The sequence below is a fragment of the Phalacrocorax aristotelis genome, chromosome 3, assembly GCF_949628215.1.
Source record: "Phalacrocorax aristotelis chromosome 3, bGulAri2.1, whole genome shotgun sequence".
NCBI lineage: Eukaryota > Metazoa > Chordata > Aves > Suliformes > Phalacrocoracidae > Phalacrocorax > Phalacrocorax aristotelis.
The window spans coordinates 6,840,576-6,860,570 of NC_134278.1; the positions used below are offsets into that span (position 1 = coordinate 6,840,576).

Here is a 19,995-nt window from a genome sequence, read left to right on the forward strand (position 1 = left end):
ATGCTGTGAGACACTCAGAGTCTGGAAGGGGGGGCAGACGCAGCTCCCACCCTTTGCCCAGCTCCCACCTTCGACCCCTGTACAAAGATACCAACGCTGGCATGTCTCTGTGCGGAGGGACAAATGTATCTTGTCACATGCAGATCGGTGCTGGCAGGTGTGGTAGCTCAGGGCAGATGCTTTAGTGATTGCAGCTTTTGCTATGTTCTGCCTCTTGGATTTGTCCTGGCTTGAGAGTACGTAGAGAACTCACTATCTGGTTTGCTCCTACAGACCCGTATGCCTCCACGTGCAATCTGTGCACGTCCACTAAACCTCTGAACCAGAGTCTGTAAGAACAATTTAGCAAGGCTGAATGTGTTGATTAATACCCAAAGGACAGAATATAACCATCTCCTGCTGATTCGTGTCTTTTTATTATGTTAAGGAGCAACGAGATCACTGTGATGAGACTGGCTTTTAACAAAGTGGTGCTTGGTTTCAGTTCATGGTAAGCAAAGACCAGTTGCCAGGTTTGCAGACAGTAAAACATACTTTGGTTTATTTTTTCAGAAAAAGGAACTTCAGACCTCAGTTTTAATGCCTGAAAGCGCCTTTGTAATCATCCTTTTTCATCTGTGTATTATTCCAGTTCTATAAACAAGTTTAAAATAGTAAATGATAATACCAAGGTTTGGACAGAGGAAGAGCGTCAAAGGCAGTACCTTGAACTGTAATGAATTACTTACAGAGTAGAACTCTTCTGTTCATCTATTCTCTATTCATCTCTCTTCTATTCATCTAGAGCTCATCTATCCATTTTAACCTGGGAATCGTGCTCAGGCAGCCGTGGCACGGTACTGGAAAGCACTTGATTTTCTTTTGGTATCAAGCAAACAGAAGGACACACTTCATGCTTTTCTGAGCAATGATGGTTTTCAGAATAACAGACAGATAAAAGGCCAATGCCTTGAAATTGCCTCTAGATCTGTGTCAGCAGTAACAAAGACCAATGCTACGAACCCACTGCAGCTTTTTTTTTTAATTCAGGAGAGTCGAGTCTGGCTACAACCGAGACCTTTGGAATGAGAAAGAGTGACAGCACTGTCTTCAGCTTGGTGCGCACTTTACCAGTGCAAGACCCCTTCGGTAGAGGAGTCTGGAGATGCAGCGCTGAGGGACAACACCCACAGAGCCCTGCTTGGCTCTTACTTGGGTCAGATGTTCACAGACATCTCTGAGCAAGGAAAAAGTGAATGCCAAATCTTGCCATTCCCTAATTACACTTGGTGAAGAACATGATCCTCCTTGGCCTTAGGCTTCTCTGGCCAGCTGTGATTACCTATCTGATGTCTTCTAAACTCTACCTGTGTGACCAGTATCATACCCTCAGAAAATATGTTCTCTGCCTTTGTAGACTACTTAAAAGTTGCTTTATGGAAGTAGAATAGAGAGTTTAGGTCTTCAGACTTTCCTGGTTTGTGTTTTGCAGATTACTGAGAAGTAATCAGGTTGCCCTTCCCTCCTCTCTCCACCCCAGCAGTGCACACACATCAGATCAAAAGCTTTTTTTTTTTTCCGAAAAATATGGAATTTTGCTTTCAGGACTATTGATATAGAAATGTAATTTCAGTCCTTGGTAGAACAATTCCATTTCCTGATCTGCATTTTTGCCTCATTTCAGGTGGGAATCTGCTCATTTTCACTCCAGTCTGCAGCAGAAAGGTACAGCAAGCTCCAAAGGCCCATCCATTACTGAACTTCGGTTTCCTCACCCTGTGCTCAAGTCCCTTCTGAGTATTCCTTTCCTTAAGCTAACCAGATTGACCCAAGGCTTGGCAGGCTTAGCAACATTTTCATCAACCACCTGATTGAGCTCTGAGCTCTCTCAAGTTTATCAACAGCCTTTTGGAATCACAGCCAGGGTGGTTACAGTGCCACCAATGGGGGACGTAGTACCTCCTCTCCAGCACAGAATTTCTTGGTTTCATATCCAAAACCCGTGTTATCCCCTTCAGGCACAGAATCCCACTGGCGCTCGGGCCCACTTGTTTGCTCATTTGCTGTAACTTCTGTCCTCACTTGTCTTTTTCAAAGCTGCAAGGACTGAACAGTAATAGTTGCATTGTACTCGTACGTTAAGCTCCTTTGGTGGTTGTTACTCCAACTCTTTGCTTGGTACTCGGGAAAGATGATGTATCAAACTTCTAATGCACGAGTAAAGAAGCCTGATACAACTTAGGAAAGTTATAGATGTACATCCTATCTCACAGGTGGCTGCGAGACAACCTTCTAGACAATGCTTCTACGTAGTGGTTGGTTTTATGAAAGGACACTCTATTTTTACTGCACAAGAAGCTTGTCCATAGTCTTTAAATTCCAAGCTTTGTGTTAAAACCGAACTATTTCTGAGGAGTCTGGGCTACAGCTGTTTCATCAGCATCTTAAAAAAGTGTGAACTAAGAGGTTCAAAGTATTTCTTCTGAATATTGACTGTAACTCTACAAGTAATGTCATTCACCAGCAACACAAAAATGACAGCTCCAATTCAGGGAAGCACATAGCTTATTTTACAGAGGTCTGTCACTAGCAGTAAGCTGGCTTGAGCGTGAGCAGTACTTACAGCTCTTAATCCATATAGACTCTGCAGCAGTGGGTAATTATCACTATTACCCCAATGTATAGATGAGGAAACTGAGTCACTGAGTGATGAAGCGATTTGCCCAAACAGCGCAGTGAGTCAATAGGGGAGCTGAGAATAGAGCGCAGAATTCCCTGCGTTATCCATTGGAGTCCTCAGATAATATAATTTTATAAATGCTCTATCTTTGTAAAGACTTCAGTGCTATAATTATCTTCCCAGGACTCTCATGGAAACAAGATATTTATAACTCCATTAAACCTTTCCTAGTAATTTTATGATCAAAGTGAAAAAAAATAAATAACGCTGTGCCACTCAGTCGCATGTCCAATGTCATTCAGAATGGCTACACGATGAAAGCTTCTCCTTGGCTGTTTCAATTAAACACTTGCTATCTTTTGAATGCCTTTCTTGTGTCTAATTCCCCTTCCACTGCATACCGGTGGAGAGGAAATATTTTTTGCCATGTGATGAGCCACGCATTTAGAATGTACCAAATAACTGGGAAGGATGCTTGCTGCCAAAAAAGCCTACTGGTTTATGCTATAAATGTGACCGTTTAAAAAAATATTTTTCCTAAAAGCCCTTAACGTTTGCCAGTTTCACCTATAACGAGCAACGCTACCTCACTGTTTCCACTAACCCCTGTATACCTTTAAAATTACAACACAGATGCCAAGACTAACTGTAAACAAGGGGTTAGCAACCGAGGCATTTGGACCCTGGTTTAGCAAAGCGCTTCGTGTGTGCTTAAACTGAAACCCACTCCTATTCTGCAAATCCGTTTTCAGTGTTTGCTTAAAGCAAAACACGTCCGTAAGTCGAGTTTTGCTTGGCGCAGTGCTTAGGCGCAGCACAGAGCTAGGGCCTTAGAATTAATTTCTTTCCGAAAGGAAGTCATTATTTTTAGCTCACCTCTCAGTGGCTACAGCTGTATCTTTTAGGCCCCAGCTATCTATTTCCAGGAGGTATAAGTGCTAAGCCTAAACTTCTGGTTACTGTGACAGTCAGTGGCACCGAAAAGATACCAAATACCTTTACTCACGCAGAGAAAGAGACCACTTGAAATACTTGACTGCTAAGTGCAGTTGAGAGGGGCCTTCAGTGAGGCTCGTTAGAAGGAAGACATAAAAGAAGTTGCAATTATTCTGGGAGGTGGCTGCTGATAGCACGGGTTATCTTTTCACCGTGCTGACTGGAAAAGAATTCACTTGCAGTGGGTCAACTATTTTAACTCAAAACGTTTTGATGAGTTTTCTGTCAAATAATATATTTCCACAGGAAATTTATGATTTCAGGAAAAACGTTTATACTTTCCTCAAAAGTATCAGCAAAGGTTTGGCTGCAATGTGATAGTTTCTGTGGTTTTTTTTCCTGAAAATCTTCTTCAACATGCAAAAAAGTTCAAAAAGTATTAAAAGAAAATTGATTTAAAAGAGTATGATTGTTCATTTCTCATAACTCTACATTTCCTCTCTTGTTAAGAAGAGTCCTACCATTTGTTTCACTGGCTTAGACATGGGAGTTACTTATCCCAGTATAAATGGACACCAACCTACAGTCCCGGCCAGCCCAGACCCTGGGTTTTGGTCACATAGATCTGGCCCGTAGCATGTCTGGAGGAGGAACAATTGCAGTTTCTAAGATGGTTTCTGAGGAATGACCCACTGCATTCTCTTGAACATCCATACTACATCCAGAAGGTAGAAATACAAAGACAGGTTAAAATACATGATTTTTTTTTTTGGGGGGGTGTGTGTGTTAAAAATCTCCTGCTTGTGGAGAGGAGGTACTACCCTTGTGGTGGTAGTATGAATAAAAACTTGATTCTGACTCGTCCTACTGATATGTAGAAAAGCTTTCTAACAGTAGGAGAGTCAGGTAAGAGGACAAATCCTCCATGGAGATTCAGCGCTGCCGTATTTAAAAGCAGACTGGACAAACGCTTGAAGAAGAATAATTTAGATACTGTTAATCCAGTCCCGCGTAGGGTATCGTGATGACCTTCTAATGCCCGTTTAACCCTGTCCCAGTGGGGAAGTGCTGGCTTTCCCTCCCCCAGAAGCTTCTGAATCATTTCCAGGTAGAAGACTCCATTTAGCTCTATCACTTGACCACCACATTGCTTTACTAATCCACCTCCCTTGGTTTTTTTCTGCCTAGGGAAGTATGGCAAGCGCATGGAGCTGCCACCCACTGCAGGGCAGCCACACCGCGAGGGGATCCCAGAGTCAAGCTCTCTTTTCTTCACCTGCTTGCTTGGTATCTCTGGCTGTCAAGAACAGGTCCCTCTTTCCTGCCAAAAGCCTACTTTTTAATAAAAATATGTCCTGCCTCTCAGGACAAATATTTTAATGAACAATTCTAGCCTGCCAGAGAGTTGCTAAATCCAGTAGCCAGACAGAGGTGAGGCTGCCGCAGCTCCACACCCCTGAGTCCAGCCTGCAGCGAGGCTCACGCACAAACACACCCGTACGACGTGTACGCCCCGCTGGTCCCGCTGGCCAACACCGACAGAAGCACTGAGCGCTCACACGAGCAGCACCAATGGCTTGTCCTGCTCCCCTCTCTGGCAGATCAGCGTGAAGGTCTGTGAGTGCAAAATGTATATAAAAATACACATGTACAATGCAGATCCCTCTGGTAGCTGGCCCTGAATCCTTGCTCTCCCCAGCTGCCTCCCGCCCAAAGACACACACACACGTACAAACGGGTCTCAGTCAATCCCCCAGACCCCATGGGCTCTGTGGCAGCTGGCCTGAACCCTGCAGGCCCTCCAGCTGCCAGCTGCTCCACGTGCCTCACCCTGGAGACACACACTTCTCCTCCTCACCAGCGAGGCGGGCTAGACTTGTGGTAGCGATCGCACGCTGACATAACGCACCCACAGAGTATGCACACCCACGCTCCCTCCAGCTGCCGGCACCACGGGCCCATGGCGCCTCCAAGCCCTCCGCGGTCCCGCTCCCGTCGCCACACTCGCACCCCCATACCCATGTGCGCGCATGCACGGGAGCCCCTCGGCCAGGAGAAGAGGCTAGGACAGCGCATTAAGAAGACAGGGCAGGCTGCACTGGTCAGGCACAGGGCATAGCCAGACACGCACACCGCTCAGCAGCCTGTGTACGTGCAGCTAACCTCTTTTATCCCTTTATCCCTCTATTTTTCCACCTTTGTTCCTTCCCAACCCACCTCAATCCCTCCCTTTCCCCACCTTTGGTTCCTCCCCTAAACATCCCATTAGAAGTCTTGTTCAGCTACAAGGTGCCCCTCCCCTGCATCCCACAATGTGCCCCATACCAACAGGCAGTGTTCCCCCCCAGCCCAAAAGCTGCGAGCTGCTCCCCTCGCTGCAGCGGGGTGTCACCCCAGGACCAGGACGCGGCTGGCCCCAGGAAGCATTGGGCAGGGCACCGCTCAGGATCCCCACCTGCTTTTGGTCCCCTGTGTACCAGGGGGAACATGGATTTTATCACATAGCCCCACATTGCCCACCGGCTATCCTTGTGGGATGCAGAAGGAAGAAGAATGTAGCCCTCAGCAGGCACAAGATCACACCAAGTCTGAAAAACTCCGCAATATGCAGAGGCTACACCAGAACTGTGACTGTGTTTAGGACAGGTTAGAACCCACCTGCAGCAGTGTCTTTGTAAATCTTCACAGGTGGCTTCAGATGCCTTTTATTCATTCTAACCACACTGATGCTGACCTTCCGGTTATACTTTCCTTTAGGGACCTAAACATCTACATGTGTTCAAAAAAACATGTAAACGTGGCACTTCAGGGCATGGTTTAGGAGGCCTGGGGGTGTTGGGCTGGCAGTTGGACTTGATGATCTTAGAGGTCTTTTCCAACCTTAATGTTTCTGTGATTCTGTGATTCTGTGATTCTGTGATTCTATGACCTTTTACTCTAAAGTCAAGTTTGCCATTACAGAATTTTACTTTTTTGAATTACCGCTCTTGGGAAGAAAAACCCAACCAAAACAAAACCACACACACGCAAAAACACAAACGCCAAAATTAATTAAACAGAAAAAATAAAAAGAAATGCACACTGGGAAAAAAATTACCTTCGCAAAACCACAAGATAACTGAACAGATATTGTGGACATTTCCAAATTTTAAAATTAAAATATACACTTTTGGGTAATGACCACACATGAAAACGAAGGGAGTAGTTTTCAGTTACAGAAGAGATACTGAAACAGCAGTTAAGAGTGCAGCTCTTGCAGAGTTAACCATTATGAGCTAAATTAGAAGTTGGACGAATCATTTTCCAGCCATATAAATCATTGCAGTTTGTTAAATTGTTGTATCCATTACCATTAATTCAGTTAATGAATTATACAACGTGTTATTTTCCTACGGATGCTTTTCTTGTCGTTTCTACTGTTGTTGAAAGTCCATTTGTGGTTTTTTGCAAATACCTCTTAAGATGATGAACAATCTTTACTGAAAAGACTGAAAGTACATGCCAGCTATTATCGTACATGAAATCTGACAGCAGCTAAAGTGTTGGTATCTGAACTTATTTGACAGCTTCTTTGAACAACGTTTACTAGGTATGCTTTATAGGATTAAATATTTATAGATTTGTGCAATTTGTGCTATAAGTAAGTCATGTGAAAGGGAAAGAAAAAATGTTCTAGGTATTAGACAGCCAGTCTAATGAATAGCAATAGCTTTTCTTGAAATCACTTCATTAGAAGCCAAACGTCACAATCAAACTTCCATTGCATGTTCATGCAAGGACCGATTCTGAATCCTGTGAGGCAAATAAAGCTCAGTAGAAATTTTAGGTGCTCCAGTGGAACAAGACCCCAGTGTTTCCCATGCTCACCATTTTTCCATTACAAATGCATTTTATTCGCAAAAAGTTGGCACCAGTTGTAGGCGGAGCAGGCCAAACCTTCACCTACCTACACAGGCAGTGACGCTGAAGTCATGCCAGTTTATCGTGGCTGTGGATCTGATCCGGAGGCCTCTGCTCAGCACTGTCCTGTATTTGGTGGACACCAGCGCTAGGGAGCTGCGTGGAGTTACCACAAGGCTCCACTTTGCCCCTGGTTTGAAGAGACCCGCAGGAAGCAGTGACCTGGCCCGAGGGACCTGCCCTGCCGCTGGTTCTAGCACAACTTCTGTGCAGGATTTCCAGACACAGCAGCTTTTTGTCCCAAATGTCTGGTTGGTGACTTCAGTGTGTCAGATTTGCAGAGTCTGGGAATTATCAGCCCACAAATTATGAGTGCAGCAGGAGAGCTTGATTTTTAAATACTAGGAGGTAGGCGATCAGGTGAGGAGCACGGGTACGAGTATGCCGGTATGGCATACCACAGCGCAGAGTATGTACAGCATTTAAAGTTGAAATTAAGAACTGTTAAGGCAGAGAACCCATCTGAAGATGTAGGACAAGGAAGCAGCTCAGTGGTTCATCCATCCGGGGTGGCTGGCAAAGGAAGGGAAGTTAGTGCTGGCAGCTTTCATTCCCGGCACTTATACTGCACCCGGAACGGTGCCATGGGTTGCTGCGTCCCCACCAAATGTAAAGGGCTCTGCCACAAGAAGAAAATCAGTAGAAACATTTAGGTTAGTTCAGTTAATGGAATTATTGTGCTTTAACATAAAGATATAAACATGTTCTTGGAGCTCTGGTCTTAGAGAACCAAGAACAAATATTGAGAGTATTTCTTGGCTTTGCCGAAGCCACTGAGTAGGGCCTTCATGATTACTTTTTATTCCACTTGCTCTGACAGAGGATGACACACTAGATCTTAAGAAACTCTAATGGTTTTGAATATCTTCACCGGCATAACTGCCTGTGGGTGCAGACCCAAGTTACAGTCAACTCCAGTGAAGGCTGACGTGACAACACACCATCAGTCAGGAAGAGGCAACCTTCCTCCATATTCCAGGTGGACTTTCTGCCACTACTTGAGATCAACATCTCAGGTTCTTCAAGGAGAGCTGAGGAATTAAGTTCTCCCAGCTTCCAGCCTAAAGGGCAATCATACCCAGCCCATGCCACTCTAAACTCCTCCCTCTTCTTGGCAGTTCAGCTACAGGGCATGTTTGTCAGGTTCAGGCTGTGACAGGCAGACACGCCGACTTTGCAGCAGTCCCTGTTTGTGAGGAGCACGGATCTTTGGAAAGGGGAAAGGACAGGGTGCAATTAGGGAAGGAAATTACTGCACCACTCTCCCTTAATGGTAAACCTTTCTGTGTCACAGTGGCTCATGCAGCCTTACACTTCTCTTCCACCGTTGAGTGTGTAGTGGAAGAGCACTGCGAGTGCTGTGCCTGATTTAATATTTTTAAAGTATTAATAATCCAGTTCCATATTAATTTGTTTATTAAGTGGCAGAAAGCAATTATCAAATCTCTTGTAATGTTTAGGGAATGATGAGACAAAATACTCATATAGGTGCATCCTTGTATAGACAGCGCAGCCCCACTGATGTCGCTGGAGCTACTCTGGGTCTTCTGCGTTAAAACGAAGGCTGAGGGGAGACCTTATCGCTCTCTACAACTACCTGAAAGGGGGTTGTAGTGCGGTGGGTGTTGGTCCCTTCTCCCAAGTCATTAGTGATAGGACAAGAGGAAATGGCCTCAAGCTGTGCCAGATGAGGTTTAGATTGGATATTAGGAAAAATGTCTTCACTGACAGAGTGGTCAGGCACTGGAACAGGCTGCCCAGAGAGGTGGGGGAGTCACTATCCCTGGAGGTGTTCAAAGAACACGTAGACATGGCACTTTGGGACATGGCTTAGGAGGCCTGGGGGTGTTGGGCTGATGGTTGGACTTGATGATCCTAGATGTATTTCCCAACCTTAATGATTCTATGATCGAGTTATTCCTTACATGTTGTATTAACACTTTGCTTCATTATACATAACCACAGTTAGCATGGTTGTTCAGCTGAGCATGATGAACGAAGATATAAAGACATGGAATGCTATAGAAATGCATGGATCTTTTACCTCCTTTGGTACTGCATCCAAAAGCACAAATTCATATTTGTACAGGAACAGCGCAACGACCAACTGGATCTCCATGATAGCAAACCACCTGCAAGAAAAGGGAGGAAAATGTTGTCTGTCCAGCCTGACCATCACACGTGTGTTATCATCAGATAAGCAACAGGGTGTCTTTGACACATTTCACATTCCATGCTTCATTTCTGCCTGAAGGTTTATCTTCAATAGGAAAATATGCTGTGGCTTTGTTCAGCTTCATTACTCAGCGAAGAACACAAATGTAGCGGCTGCCCCTTCCTTCTGGTGAAACGTTAGACCGACAGTACCCCTCTGACACCCTATTTTAAAACAGCCCCTTATCATTATGGGTTTTTCCACTGTGTAAACATTTCTGTTCTTCTAACGCATGCTGACTTGAAATAACTTCATAGGAGTGAGAAGACAGCCAAATATAGAAAAGGCTATATGACTAATTGTGCTATATAAAGTTATATAGTACAGCTGGGAGCCTGATGACATCAGAGTAGCTGTGACAGTGGGAGTTGTTATTTAATTCATCAGCATTCAAATGCAGTATGAGACCCAGGGGCATGATTTTCTTTCTGTAACACTCTCAGAAAGGCCTTTCTTAGTCAGTTGGAGAAGAGTTCAGATAACTGCAGGTGAACTCCTCTAGGTTATTGGTTTTTAAGGTTGGTATGTACAAAAGAGTTCTGCATTCGGACACAGGCATGCACCTATGCCAGGTCATGGGATTGCTCACTTGCAGAATTTAGACATAAGTCTTAAATACCTAGTTAGAATAGTAATATTACCTTGCTCTTTTACACAGCTTATTTTCCATTATCTGAGAGATGCAGGAAAACTTGGATAAAACAGCTATTGGGGAATTCGCTGGGGGGAAGGCGACACGACTGCACTTGGCGTCAGCCTGGATTTGGCTTGGCAGGTGTGAAAAGGAAGATAATAAGCCCCACGAGACCCAAGCTAACTCCTGCAGAGCCACCCAGATCCATGCACTGAGCCGCACTATGCTCCAGAGTGGGAGGATGCTTGTTTGTTTTGGCATAGCTTCAGACCCAAATTATTTCTGTGATTTCACACTGGAATTACTTTGAGATAGGGAGCTTTTGGTGACCGTCAGCATGGGGGAATGCAGTGCAGAGATAGTTCAATGGAAATTAGCTCAGGCCAGGCAGCACTTACTAGCCCAAACTGCATGCCTGCGGCACCGTACAAAGGTGGGCTCCTTACCCTCGCTGCACTGTTCGCACAGCACGGCCCTGGACCGCTGGAGCTTGAGCTCCTGCCTCTGAGCCATCCTCACTGGTTTGGCACGGATGTGCCAAGATGTGGCCAAATGCCAAAGTGCCTCTAGATTGCCCTGAAAGTGGAAATGCTGCATTGACAGAGGGCTGTCCTTCAAGCACAAGCACAGCCGGATGCGGGCTGACCGGCTCTGACACCTCCAGACGCACATTGGGGCTCAGCTGCAATCTGTCCGAGCAGCAATGGATGTAACTGACAGCAGACTTCCCACCGTCAGATCTCAAAGCGTTTTTCCCAGCAGGCTGCCGTTATTCTGCTCTGCAAACAGAGATGCTGAGGCGCAAGGACGATAAGTAACACATGTCTGAGGGTGGCCAGAGGGACAGCCCAGGAGTGAAAGGCAGGAGTGCAGAGTCACCGTGCATCCCTCCCTTCCACGGCACATCATACTCAGCAGAAACCATGAGATCTCTTGAAGCTAAATGCCCCTTAGTTCCCACCTGCCTTTCATACTCATGACCGAGTTCTAGAGCAGTTTTCCTGTAAAAACTCTGAGTCACGACGCCTCCTGTTTTATTTAGTGACAAGGGGGTTTGTCAAAGATGTGCTTTCTGAAACCTTGCCCCAGTGCACTCTGCTACATATTGGTGTGCTGGAACCCAGGAGCCCAGCTGTGGATTGAGGTCCTGCAGTACATGGAGTCCGAGGATGAAATCATGGCCATTGTGGTAAAGGATTTACAATGTCAGCATAAGGTAGGAGACAACTGACAGCTATGCAAGATAAGCACAGTCACACAGGCGATAGTCACCTGGTTAGGCAAAAGTAGCTTCACTGATATCAAATTTTTCTTTTAGGTAAAAAAGAAGATGGCTATGAAATGGCTTTGTAGGAGCTCTTCCCATGTCAGTTTGCTAGAATATTTTACAAGGTATTTTCTAGCTTTCAGTTTGATTAAATTAGCTTTTAATGTCACTACGAACTTTTGCAACGGAGAAATGAAACGTTTCATACATTACATTTATAAATGCCAGAACTGAATTAAATGAAAATGCATCTTAAACTTGAAATATCATTGTTTCATTCAGTCATACCACAGAAATCTGCAACCTGGGATCTAGGTACATCCCTTGACTTAATTTCCTTTCTTCCAAGACCACCACATTATTCTTGTAGAATTATTGCTGAAAAGCATGAAGGCGTGTGTCACCACATGGACCGCCAAAGGGTTTGAAAGGACTTTTTGCCTCTCAGCAAGAAAAAGATTCTCCATCCACTGCCTGTGTAGAAATGTTATTTTCTTTCTAACCACAAACTTATTTTAAAGATGTTATCAGAGTCCAGAGAACAGCCTGAACAAAGAAATAGGTCAGTGTATATAAACAAGCGCTTTCAGAAACATTGTTTTGCAGCTTGTCCTGTACCTGCGGATGTCTCTTGTGAATTCTGCTGTCGCCCTTGCTAGGAATGAGGCTGTGCTCATATTTAGCTCAGGAATATGGTACAAGTCACAGAGGTGCAGCAGTGAGCAAGCACTTTCCTCTGGCAAGCCTGAATGGTGAGTGCAGTTTTATTCATTTTGTTTGTGTCTTTAATGTCTTCACAAAGTTTACCTGACACTCATGTCCAGCCTGCTATAGGGTGCAGATTCAAGAATGCAGATCCTCTGCAACACCCTCTGGATTCCTCGCTCCACATGGGACTCTTGAGTTAAACTGACCAGTTTTAAGGATTCTTGGTTATTTGCTTCCTAGAGGAGACCAGATTTTGAAGGCAGAGAACTGAGCATAGAGATGTTTGAACACAGAAACGAGGAGCAGCTGGCTCCCTGGGACTTGTTCCAGGAAGAGGGACAGCAGAGAAAACAGCAGAAGGAACGCGGGAAGCACCGAGGCTGGCATTGCTGGAGGAGTAAAGAGAGACAGGACCTGCAATTTAAGCCATCGTACAACTGCATGGGCCTTAATGCAAAGACAGGATTTAAACAAAGAGGAGACAGTTAAGACATCTGAAGATTAGCAAAGATGTCAGCGGCATCACAGAGGACGGAAAGAGAGCCTCAGACCAGAGAAATGTTCTTTAGGTTAGTTTAGAACTGGTTTATGGCAACCTAAAAGCCTGCATCTGTAAACTGGCATGTCAGAAAGTGGAACAACTCTCCCTTGACGGAAAGGTGCCTCAGCAGTAGCAGAGTCAGGCTGACTTTCCTCCCTGGGGGATATCCCTTGATACGCTAGTCTTAGATTCTGCTTTTACATCATGACTTAACCTGTCTTTTCCAGGAATGAAACCACTTTCAAATCAGTTTAAACAGGCCCAGATAATACTGAACATTAGAGGACTGACGTAGAGCAAAGCAATGAAAGTGTAAGTGTAAGTGTAAGAGTAAGAGGAGCCCATTTCAAGAGAGTTGCTCTCTGCAGGGTTTGGGAATAAATAAATCCCAGCTGTTTCACTGACCTTCCTGGACACTGATGCTTCCCTCCTCCGAATGCCACAAAGCTGTCCAAGAAAGCATTCTTCTCTAAATTTGCCTCTTTCCAGCGATCCTGTGGGAAGAAACTTTTTTTTTCCAAATTAGCCTTATATAAATAAAGCTTAAATTTATTTCTCCAGGCTAAAAATGACCTTGGACAGCTAATCCTCAATACAAAGTTGCACTAATGCCATGTTTTTTGCACTCAACCTGCTAGTGTTGGAGTCTGGATTCAAAAGTCAGCACCAACTCAGGGAAAGAAATGAGGGTCCCATTTGAAACATACTTAGTACTGGAGAGGTTTTCAAAATCACCCCTAAAGCATTCTTCCTATACCTCCCCATTTTATTAAATCCTGCACCTTGAGCGGTTGAAATGCCCCTAAAAATGCGACCTTCTCCTTTTAAATACATGCACATTTAAAGCAAATGGTCAACCAGTACCTTCCCTCAGCCACAAAATTGTATCACAGCACAGAAATGGCTCGTGTGTGTCTTGCACAAAAACCATTTCTAAGACGCTGTGCACAGCTATACGTAAGGTGCATGAGCTGCCACACAAGGGAAAGGCAAGGATTGCACAGCCCTCAGGTACAAGCCAGTGTGTGTGAGAAAATGAACTCTTCTCAACAAAACCAGCCTGTCTGTACCCAGAGGGCTCCTTGCTCCATCCTGAGTTGCTTTAAGAGAAAAGGAACAACATGAGGAGCAAAGCAATATCAGCTAAAGTTTGGGTGGGCGACACTGACAGACGTAAATCTCTTGAATCCTGGGTGACAAACTATACCAGCCTCCAGAAACTCAGTGCAACCCTACCAAGGCCTTCAAGTAACACCCTGTCAAGTTTATGATGGCAAACTCCTCCGATGAAGCTGCGTTAAAGAAGATGTAATCTTGTCTACTTTGGATTTTTTTCAGCTTGGGCTGTTTAGAGCTTTCTGAAGAGGAAACCTGTTAGCACCAATATCCAATAAAAGCAAGAAGAAATCTCAGTGGTGATGAAGGAAGGCAATTGGAATGGCAATGTCCATGGGGTGCTCACCTAATCCTTGCAGAAAAAGGGCGAGTTTCTAAAAAACCAAGCTATCTTGCTTTTTAGGAATACAGTTACTAATGAAATAACGTGCTGCATCAAGGTTTCTGCTTAGGGTTTCAAACAGGCAGTTGTTATGAGGGATTTCAAATTGCTGAAGAGTTTGCTAGAAGGGAAGTTTTGTTTAAATTACTCCTTGATGTATTTCTATAAAAACAACAAACTGTTCTATAGCAGGTGGCGCTAAAAAGAGCAGTTACAAGCCTGCCCACTCGGCCACCTGGAGTGGAATAATAATTGAGAAACTCTAGATGAGCTACTGAATTAGCAGAGCTAATACCTACCAGAAATCATCTGACTGGAAAGACCAAAGAGCCTGGGTAAATATGTGGAGATGAGCTGTACAGACAGACGGCAGGGAGAGGGGAGTCCTTGGAGTTGGGTTCAACAGTGAAATCAGTGGGGTCTTTCCATGGCGGGCTTTGAATCAAGATAAAGTGATATAAAGCAGTACCATAATATTTGGAATATATAACTGAACCTTAAAGTCTTGCTTATTCCTACAGGCTCCTCCTTTTTGTGCACATCTCCACATACAAGGCCTTCTTCTAGACGATGGGAAACACCCAACTTTAAGCCAATTCATTCATGTGCTTTTGTTTTGGAATAAGTGAAGAGGAGAAAAGACAGCAAAATACCTGTGCTAACAGTGACAACTTACAGGTTTGAACATTTCTGGGTCAGGAAAATATTTTGGATTCCTGTGCAACCAGTATGGCGATAACATCAGCATGTCACCTGCCGGGATGGTGAAATTCTGAAAAGGAGAAAAAACTTTAAGAAAACTAAAAATCATGGGCTCAACTCACCAAACAGACCCTCCTTAGTACTCCTCTTCCACCAGCAGAAGGTCCTAACAGAGGACAAGTGAAGGTGGTGAAGCCATGGTGGGCATATTGCATGTTTTGAAGCTGCTTCTTGCTGTTGCCCTTTTTTGCATAAGAAAGACCTAAGCAGTGGAGAGTGTGGGAAGGCTGGTTTTGTTCTCATTTGGTTTTTCAGGTATAGAAATAACAGAAACCTTGTTTCTGTTTTTCCCACTTCTTGATGTACCATGTGAAATGCTTTTTTTCTAAGTCTTTTATTAATCACTTCCTTCAAAACACAAAGAAATTCATAGAAGGACTTATATGACAATAGGCCTTTATGGGACTTCAGTAATTTCTTAAATGGGCACGAGTGCTGATTGCTTAAGAGAGAGCATCTTTCTCCCAAACATTTGTTAGACTCTCGAACATTGGCACTTCCCCTCTAAAGAGCACTGAAGAGAACAAACAGAAAAGAAGGAGTTTTATTAGTTACTAAATTGTGGTGCCTTTTACTGTATTTTCTGTGTGTGATTACTATTTCATATTGCATCAGCACAGTATCTCCAGGTCAATTCAATTTAATTTAAATTAAATTCAAAACTGAAGACTATGAGCAAAAGAAGCAAAACCACTCTTAAATTAATGACAATTAAAATAATGATGATGAATAAATCTGTTAAACTAAAAAGAAGTTATATGTGACATTATGGAATCTCTCTACTATTTTAATTTCATCTAGATCTATTGGGGGGCCACTTGCCTGCAAATCATACAGCATCCTTTTGGGGAAAAAAAAAAAAGAAAAGAAAAACCGTCACCTGAATTCTTATTGGGTTTACTACTTTCTTAGTGATTGCACCCGGAGATCTCAGCCGTATGGCTTCCAAAGTGCACCATTTAATAAAAGGGAGCTTCTTAAGATCCTCTTCAGAGACTTCTATCTTTTCTTTACCTGTTGTGGTGTGAGAAAGAAGACTCCATGTAAAAATTAGATTCCACACCTGTTTTGATACATGTTGACATGTCTTGCTTTAGCACTTCTGACAGAAAAACACTTAAGACTGTAAGACTTTGTTTACACCCAGAAATTTTCTTTATATTTCAAAATAAATAAATGGACCAAAATCAGTATAATTTAAGAAAAGCCACTGAAGATAATTTAATCTTCAAATTTAATAATTTAATATTTTAAATTTAATATTTAAAATTAATTTAAATTTTTAATTTAAAAATTAAAATTAATTTAAAATTTAATTTAAATTTAAATTTAAATATTTAAATAATGTAATAAAATAAATTTAAATTTAATAATTTAATACAGCTAAGGTAGCTGTAGATATGCCATCTGCCAGAAGAGGCCAAACAAAGGTCACCTTGGAAGTTGAGAGTCCCTGGACTTTCTCAGTACTTTGGCAGGACACTGCATGGCAACCTCAGGGACTGCAGGCACCAAGACAAGTAGTCATGGCTGAGCTCTCGGGCTACGTTAACACTAGCACATAAAGCAGGGCCGGGAGAAAGGCTTAAGAGCTGGTTCATGATTATCCTTATTGATTAATCATTGACATGTTCCTTGATGTGGTTTTGACCCATGTCAACTAAAAGTCTTCCATGAAAGTCTAAGCATTGCTCAGGGGACTGTATAAGTGACTGGCTGCTCCCAGTAGGTGACTGGCTTTTTGAGGGAAAGAGATTAGTCATGTGGAGGTGAATCGTGCTGGACAAACTGGCCTCAGATGAGAGAAAAAAGAACACTTTCCTGGCCTGTTTTTCCTCAGAATAGCTGTAACTCTGGTGAACATCACACCATGAAAAGCAGCTGAATTGAAAGACCTCATCTGACCCTAGCATAGATGTATCAAAAGAAGCACAAGACTGGTCAGTATAAATCTAGGTCTAAATGATAGGGGTGGAATGAAGAGACAAAGACATATGGTTCTTTTTTACCTTCTTTTGCTAACATCAAAGGTAGTTTTCCTTAAAAATATGCCTTGAGCATATGCTGAGCAAAGAACTCAGAGCTGGACCCTATATTATGAGCAGTACCCACAGCAGCAACATTCGTTATTCCCAGCCACTGACCATTGGCCGTGTGCTGGGCCAACAAAGAATAGATCATTGCTAGGTTCTGCAAGGACATGATCGGATTAATTACCTGCTTTACCAAAAACAGAAGCCAGGTCTTCCATGATTTTCTTGTAAATGGAAGGATAAGACAGTATGAAAACAAGGGTCCAGAATGCAATCTAAACAGAGATGAAAGTACTTTAACTCAGCAATATGGAACAGAATTACAGGATCTTTGTAGCAAATCACAGAGGCAGGTGAAAACATTTGCACTTTTTTGGATGTGCGTGTTGTAGTTGGGATGCACCCGGAGCTGTGTTTCCAGGGTAAACCCACATGTGAGGGCTCAGATCCTGGGAGATTAGGTCTAGTCACCTGCTGTGTACTTATCTTCAGCAAGCGTTACATAGCTTTGGCTTTGAGCTTTGAAAGACGGAATCCTTTCTTTGATTTCAAATAACTAGGTGTTAAAATGAATTACTAAATCATTGTGTGTGATTAGATTTAGCTGCATGAATGGAAGAAAAATTAAATAGTAAATTCCTGCTACTATTAGCAGATATTAGGTGAAATAATTTGCAGGGCATTGTCACAGTGAGTCACGCTAAAATGGGCAGGAAAAGTTTTAATTAACAGCAAAACAAGCAGTGGTACAACCCCTCAACCCCTTTAGAAATAATTTGCTAACTGATTATGCAACGAGGTTGAAAATCAAGAAATTTAGGAAGAGAGAAAATCCTCTTAAGTAGGATGAAACCAGAAGGACTCGCAGCGCTGCCAGGAGCCTCTCTCCTCTTGCTGAGCTAGCAGGAGATGCAGTCTGTGCGCAGATCTGGTCGTGGGCCATCTGTGCCGGTGAGGGATGAGAACTCTTACTGTTATTTCCCAAATAGCCCTACGTGGATGCAGCCCTCCTTCGGCAAAACAAATCTGGTAGCTTAGTTTTCTTGTACAGTGCTTGGACACCACGGCTTCACTCCATGGGCTGAGGAGGGATAACTGAATTGTTTCAGATAAAAGGGTTTAATGCACTTGTAAAAAATCCCCTTGAAGGGTGAAAGGCCTTTTTTCATCATCCCTGTCACCAGAACAGTGGTTGTGACTCTTCTGAGAAACAATGAAATATCTGTATGTCTATTTACAGCTGAATATTACAGAAGTAACTCATGATAGTGTTGTGGAAGGAATGTCAGCTACCCTGATAACAGAGAGCAGGCTATGCCTCTCACTGATACCAACACATGAATCCACAGAAACCGCACTGAAATGGGTGAAATTCCTTTAGGGTAAATTGTAGTAATACCCAATCCATGAAAAACATAGATACATCCATTAGGAGTACATATAAAAATAACTCAGTAGCATTTTTTCCTAAATCACATCTGTAACGGACATAACTGTGCTGGAAAGAGCTTAGTAGTCATGGTAAATAAAGGATGTTTTTGCTGCTATGGATTTTTCATCTGAGAAGTTCCTATAAATGTCTTTGGCCCGCCTAAGCTGTGTTAGATAAATTGGGCTTGTTAGCATAGGTATATCTGTATCATTAACCTGTCAAGCCCGTTTCTAACCTAGGCAAAACTTAAGCGGCAGTAGAATCAAACTATTGCTTTTCTCCCCCTGAAGCAACACTGGCATCTGTACAGCAGATCCCCCAAAGCAAAAGAGCCAAATTCACTCAAGGATCTACACACAGTTGAAGTTACTCTATATTATGCTTTTGATATTCTTTACAGTTGACAACACCAGGCTATTTAAAATAGAGTCTCTACTCTATAAAGCCACAGTGCTTCAAAATAGAGTTAAATGCTCCTCACAGCTTAAGACTGTGATCTGAATAGTTACGAGAGATATGTTCCTGAAATCTTATGATAGGGAACATAATAACTTAGGAAAAACACAAAAAGAGCTTTCCTTGTCATTGCTTCTGTGACATTGCAGCCTGGGGGTATTTGTAGTGATGCGTGTGGGCATGATAATCCCTTCTTTGGAATACATGCATTGTGGGTGACCTCTGGTTCAAAGCCTTTCCTTCCCAAATACAGGCTTTTGAACAGGAGAGCGAGAAGGTGTTTCTGTAGCTGATGTACTTACAGGGAGAGCATTTGCTTGGGAAGCCCAGAGCATCAGAAGACCATAATTGGGAGCTAGATGTTTTCCTTGCAAGTTATCCAGGAGATGTTGCAGTAGTGTCTGTTATTAACAAAGATAATAATGGGTATTTAAAAAAAACTTAAAATCTAGTTTAGGCTAGGGCTTACTGGAATTCAAGGATATAACGTAAGACTAGTTTTTCAAAGAGAAGTAATGTTAGTTATGGTTTTTCTGCAGTCACAAAGTAGAGATGACAGCTGTTAAGAGAAAGTGAGACTGACTCATAGGCACAGGGCCAGAAGTTGATGCTCCACATGAATCCTTACTGAATACTTGCACTGCCCTCCATTTTCTCAAAGTTTTTAGGGGATTTGGGTCCCTCACTCCTCATTGAGTTTGTATGTGGAAGAAAGAAAAAATAAATCTCTATTCTGTTTTAACTCCTGCTCTACTTCTCTACTTTAAAGAACCTGAAAATGGGACTGGACAAGTTGAATGAACAGAGATGAAGAAAACGTTCTCTCCATTCCTGCAAAAAGGTGCTTGTTATGAAGAGATGGTCTGATATATCAGTGAACTCTATAGTTCCTAG

At 43.1% G+C, this 19,995-nt stretch overlaps 1 protein-coding gene across 11 annotated transcripts in view; it reads right to left on the reverse strand.

Moving 5' to 3' along the window:
* Positions 1-6,275: 6,275 nt before the first annotated feature.
* The window catches only part of CYP39A1 (cytochrome P450 family 39 subfamily A member 1), a 34,875-nt gene continuing 21,155 nt past the window's right edge, over positions 6,276-19,995 (reverse strand). For 4 of the 11 annotated variants that reach the window (XM_075086642.1, XM_075086644.1, XM_075086645.1 and 1 more), the window contains 7 exons: positions 19,404-19,502; positions 17,398-17,488; positions 16,061-16,194; positions 15,095-15,190; positions 13,326-13,414; positions 9,600-9,687; positions 6,276-8,174 (listed from right to left, as the gene is read on the reverse strand). In XM_075086642.1, coding sequence (XP_074942743.1) covers positions 8,103-8,174; positions 9,600-9,687; positions 13,326-13,414; positions 15,095-15,190; positions 16,061-16,194; positions 17,398-17,488; positions 19,404-19,502 — 669 coding nt within the window. In that variant the 3' untranslated portion in view covers positions 6,276-8,102. Of the gene's footprint in view, positions 8,175-9,599; positions 9,688-13,325; positions 13,428-15,094; positions 15,191-15,242; positions 15,695-16,060; positions 16,195-17,397; positions 17,489-19,403; positions 19,503-19,995 lie in introns of those variants that run through there. The other 7 variants (XM_075086647.1, XM_075086641.1, XM_075086650.1 and 4 more) reach the window with 4 other exon arrangements.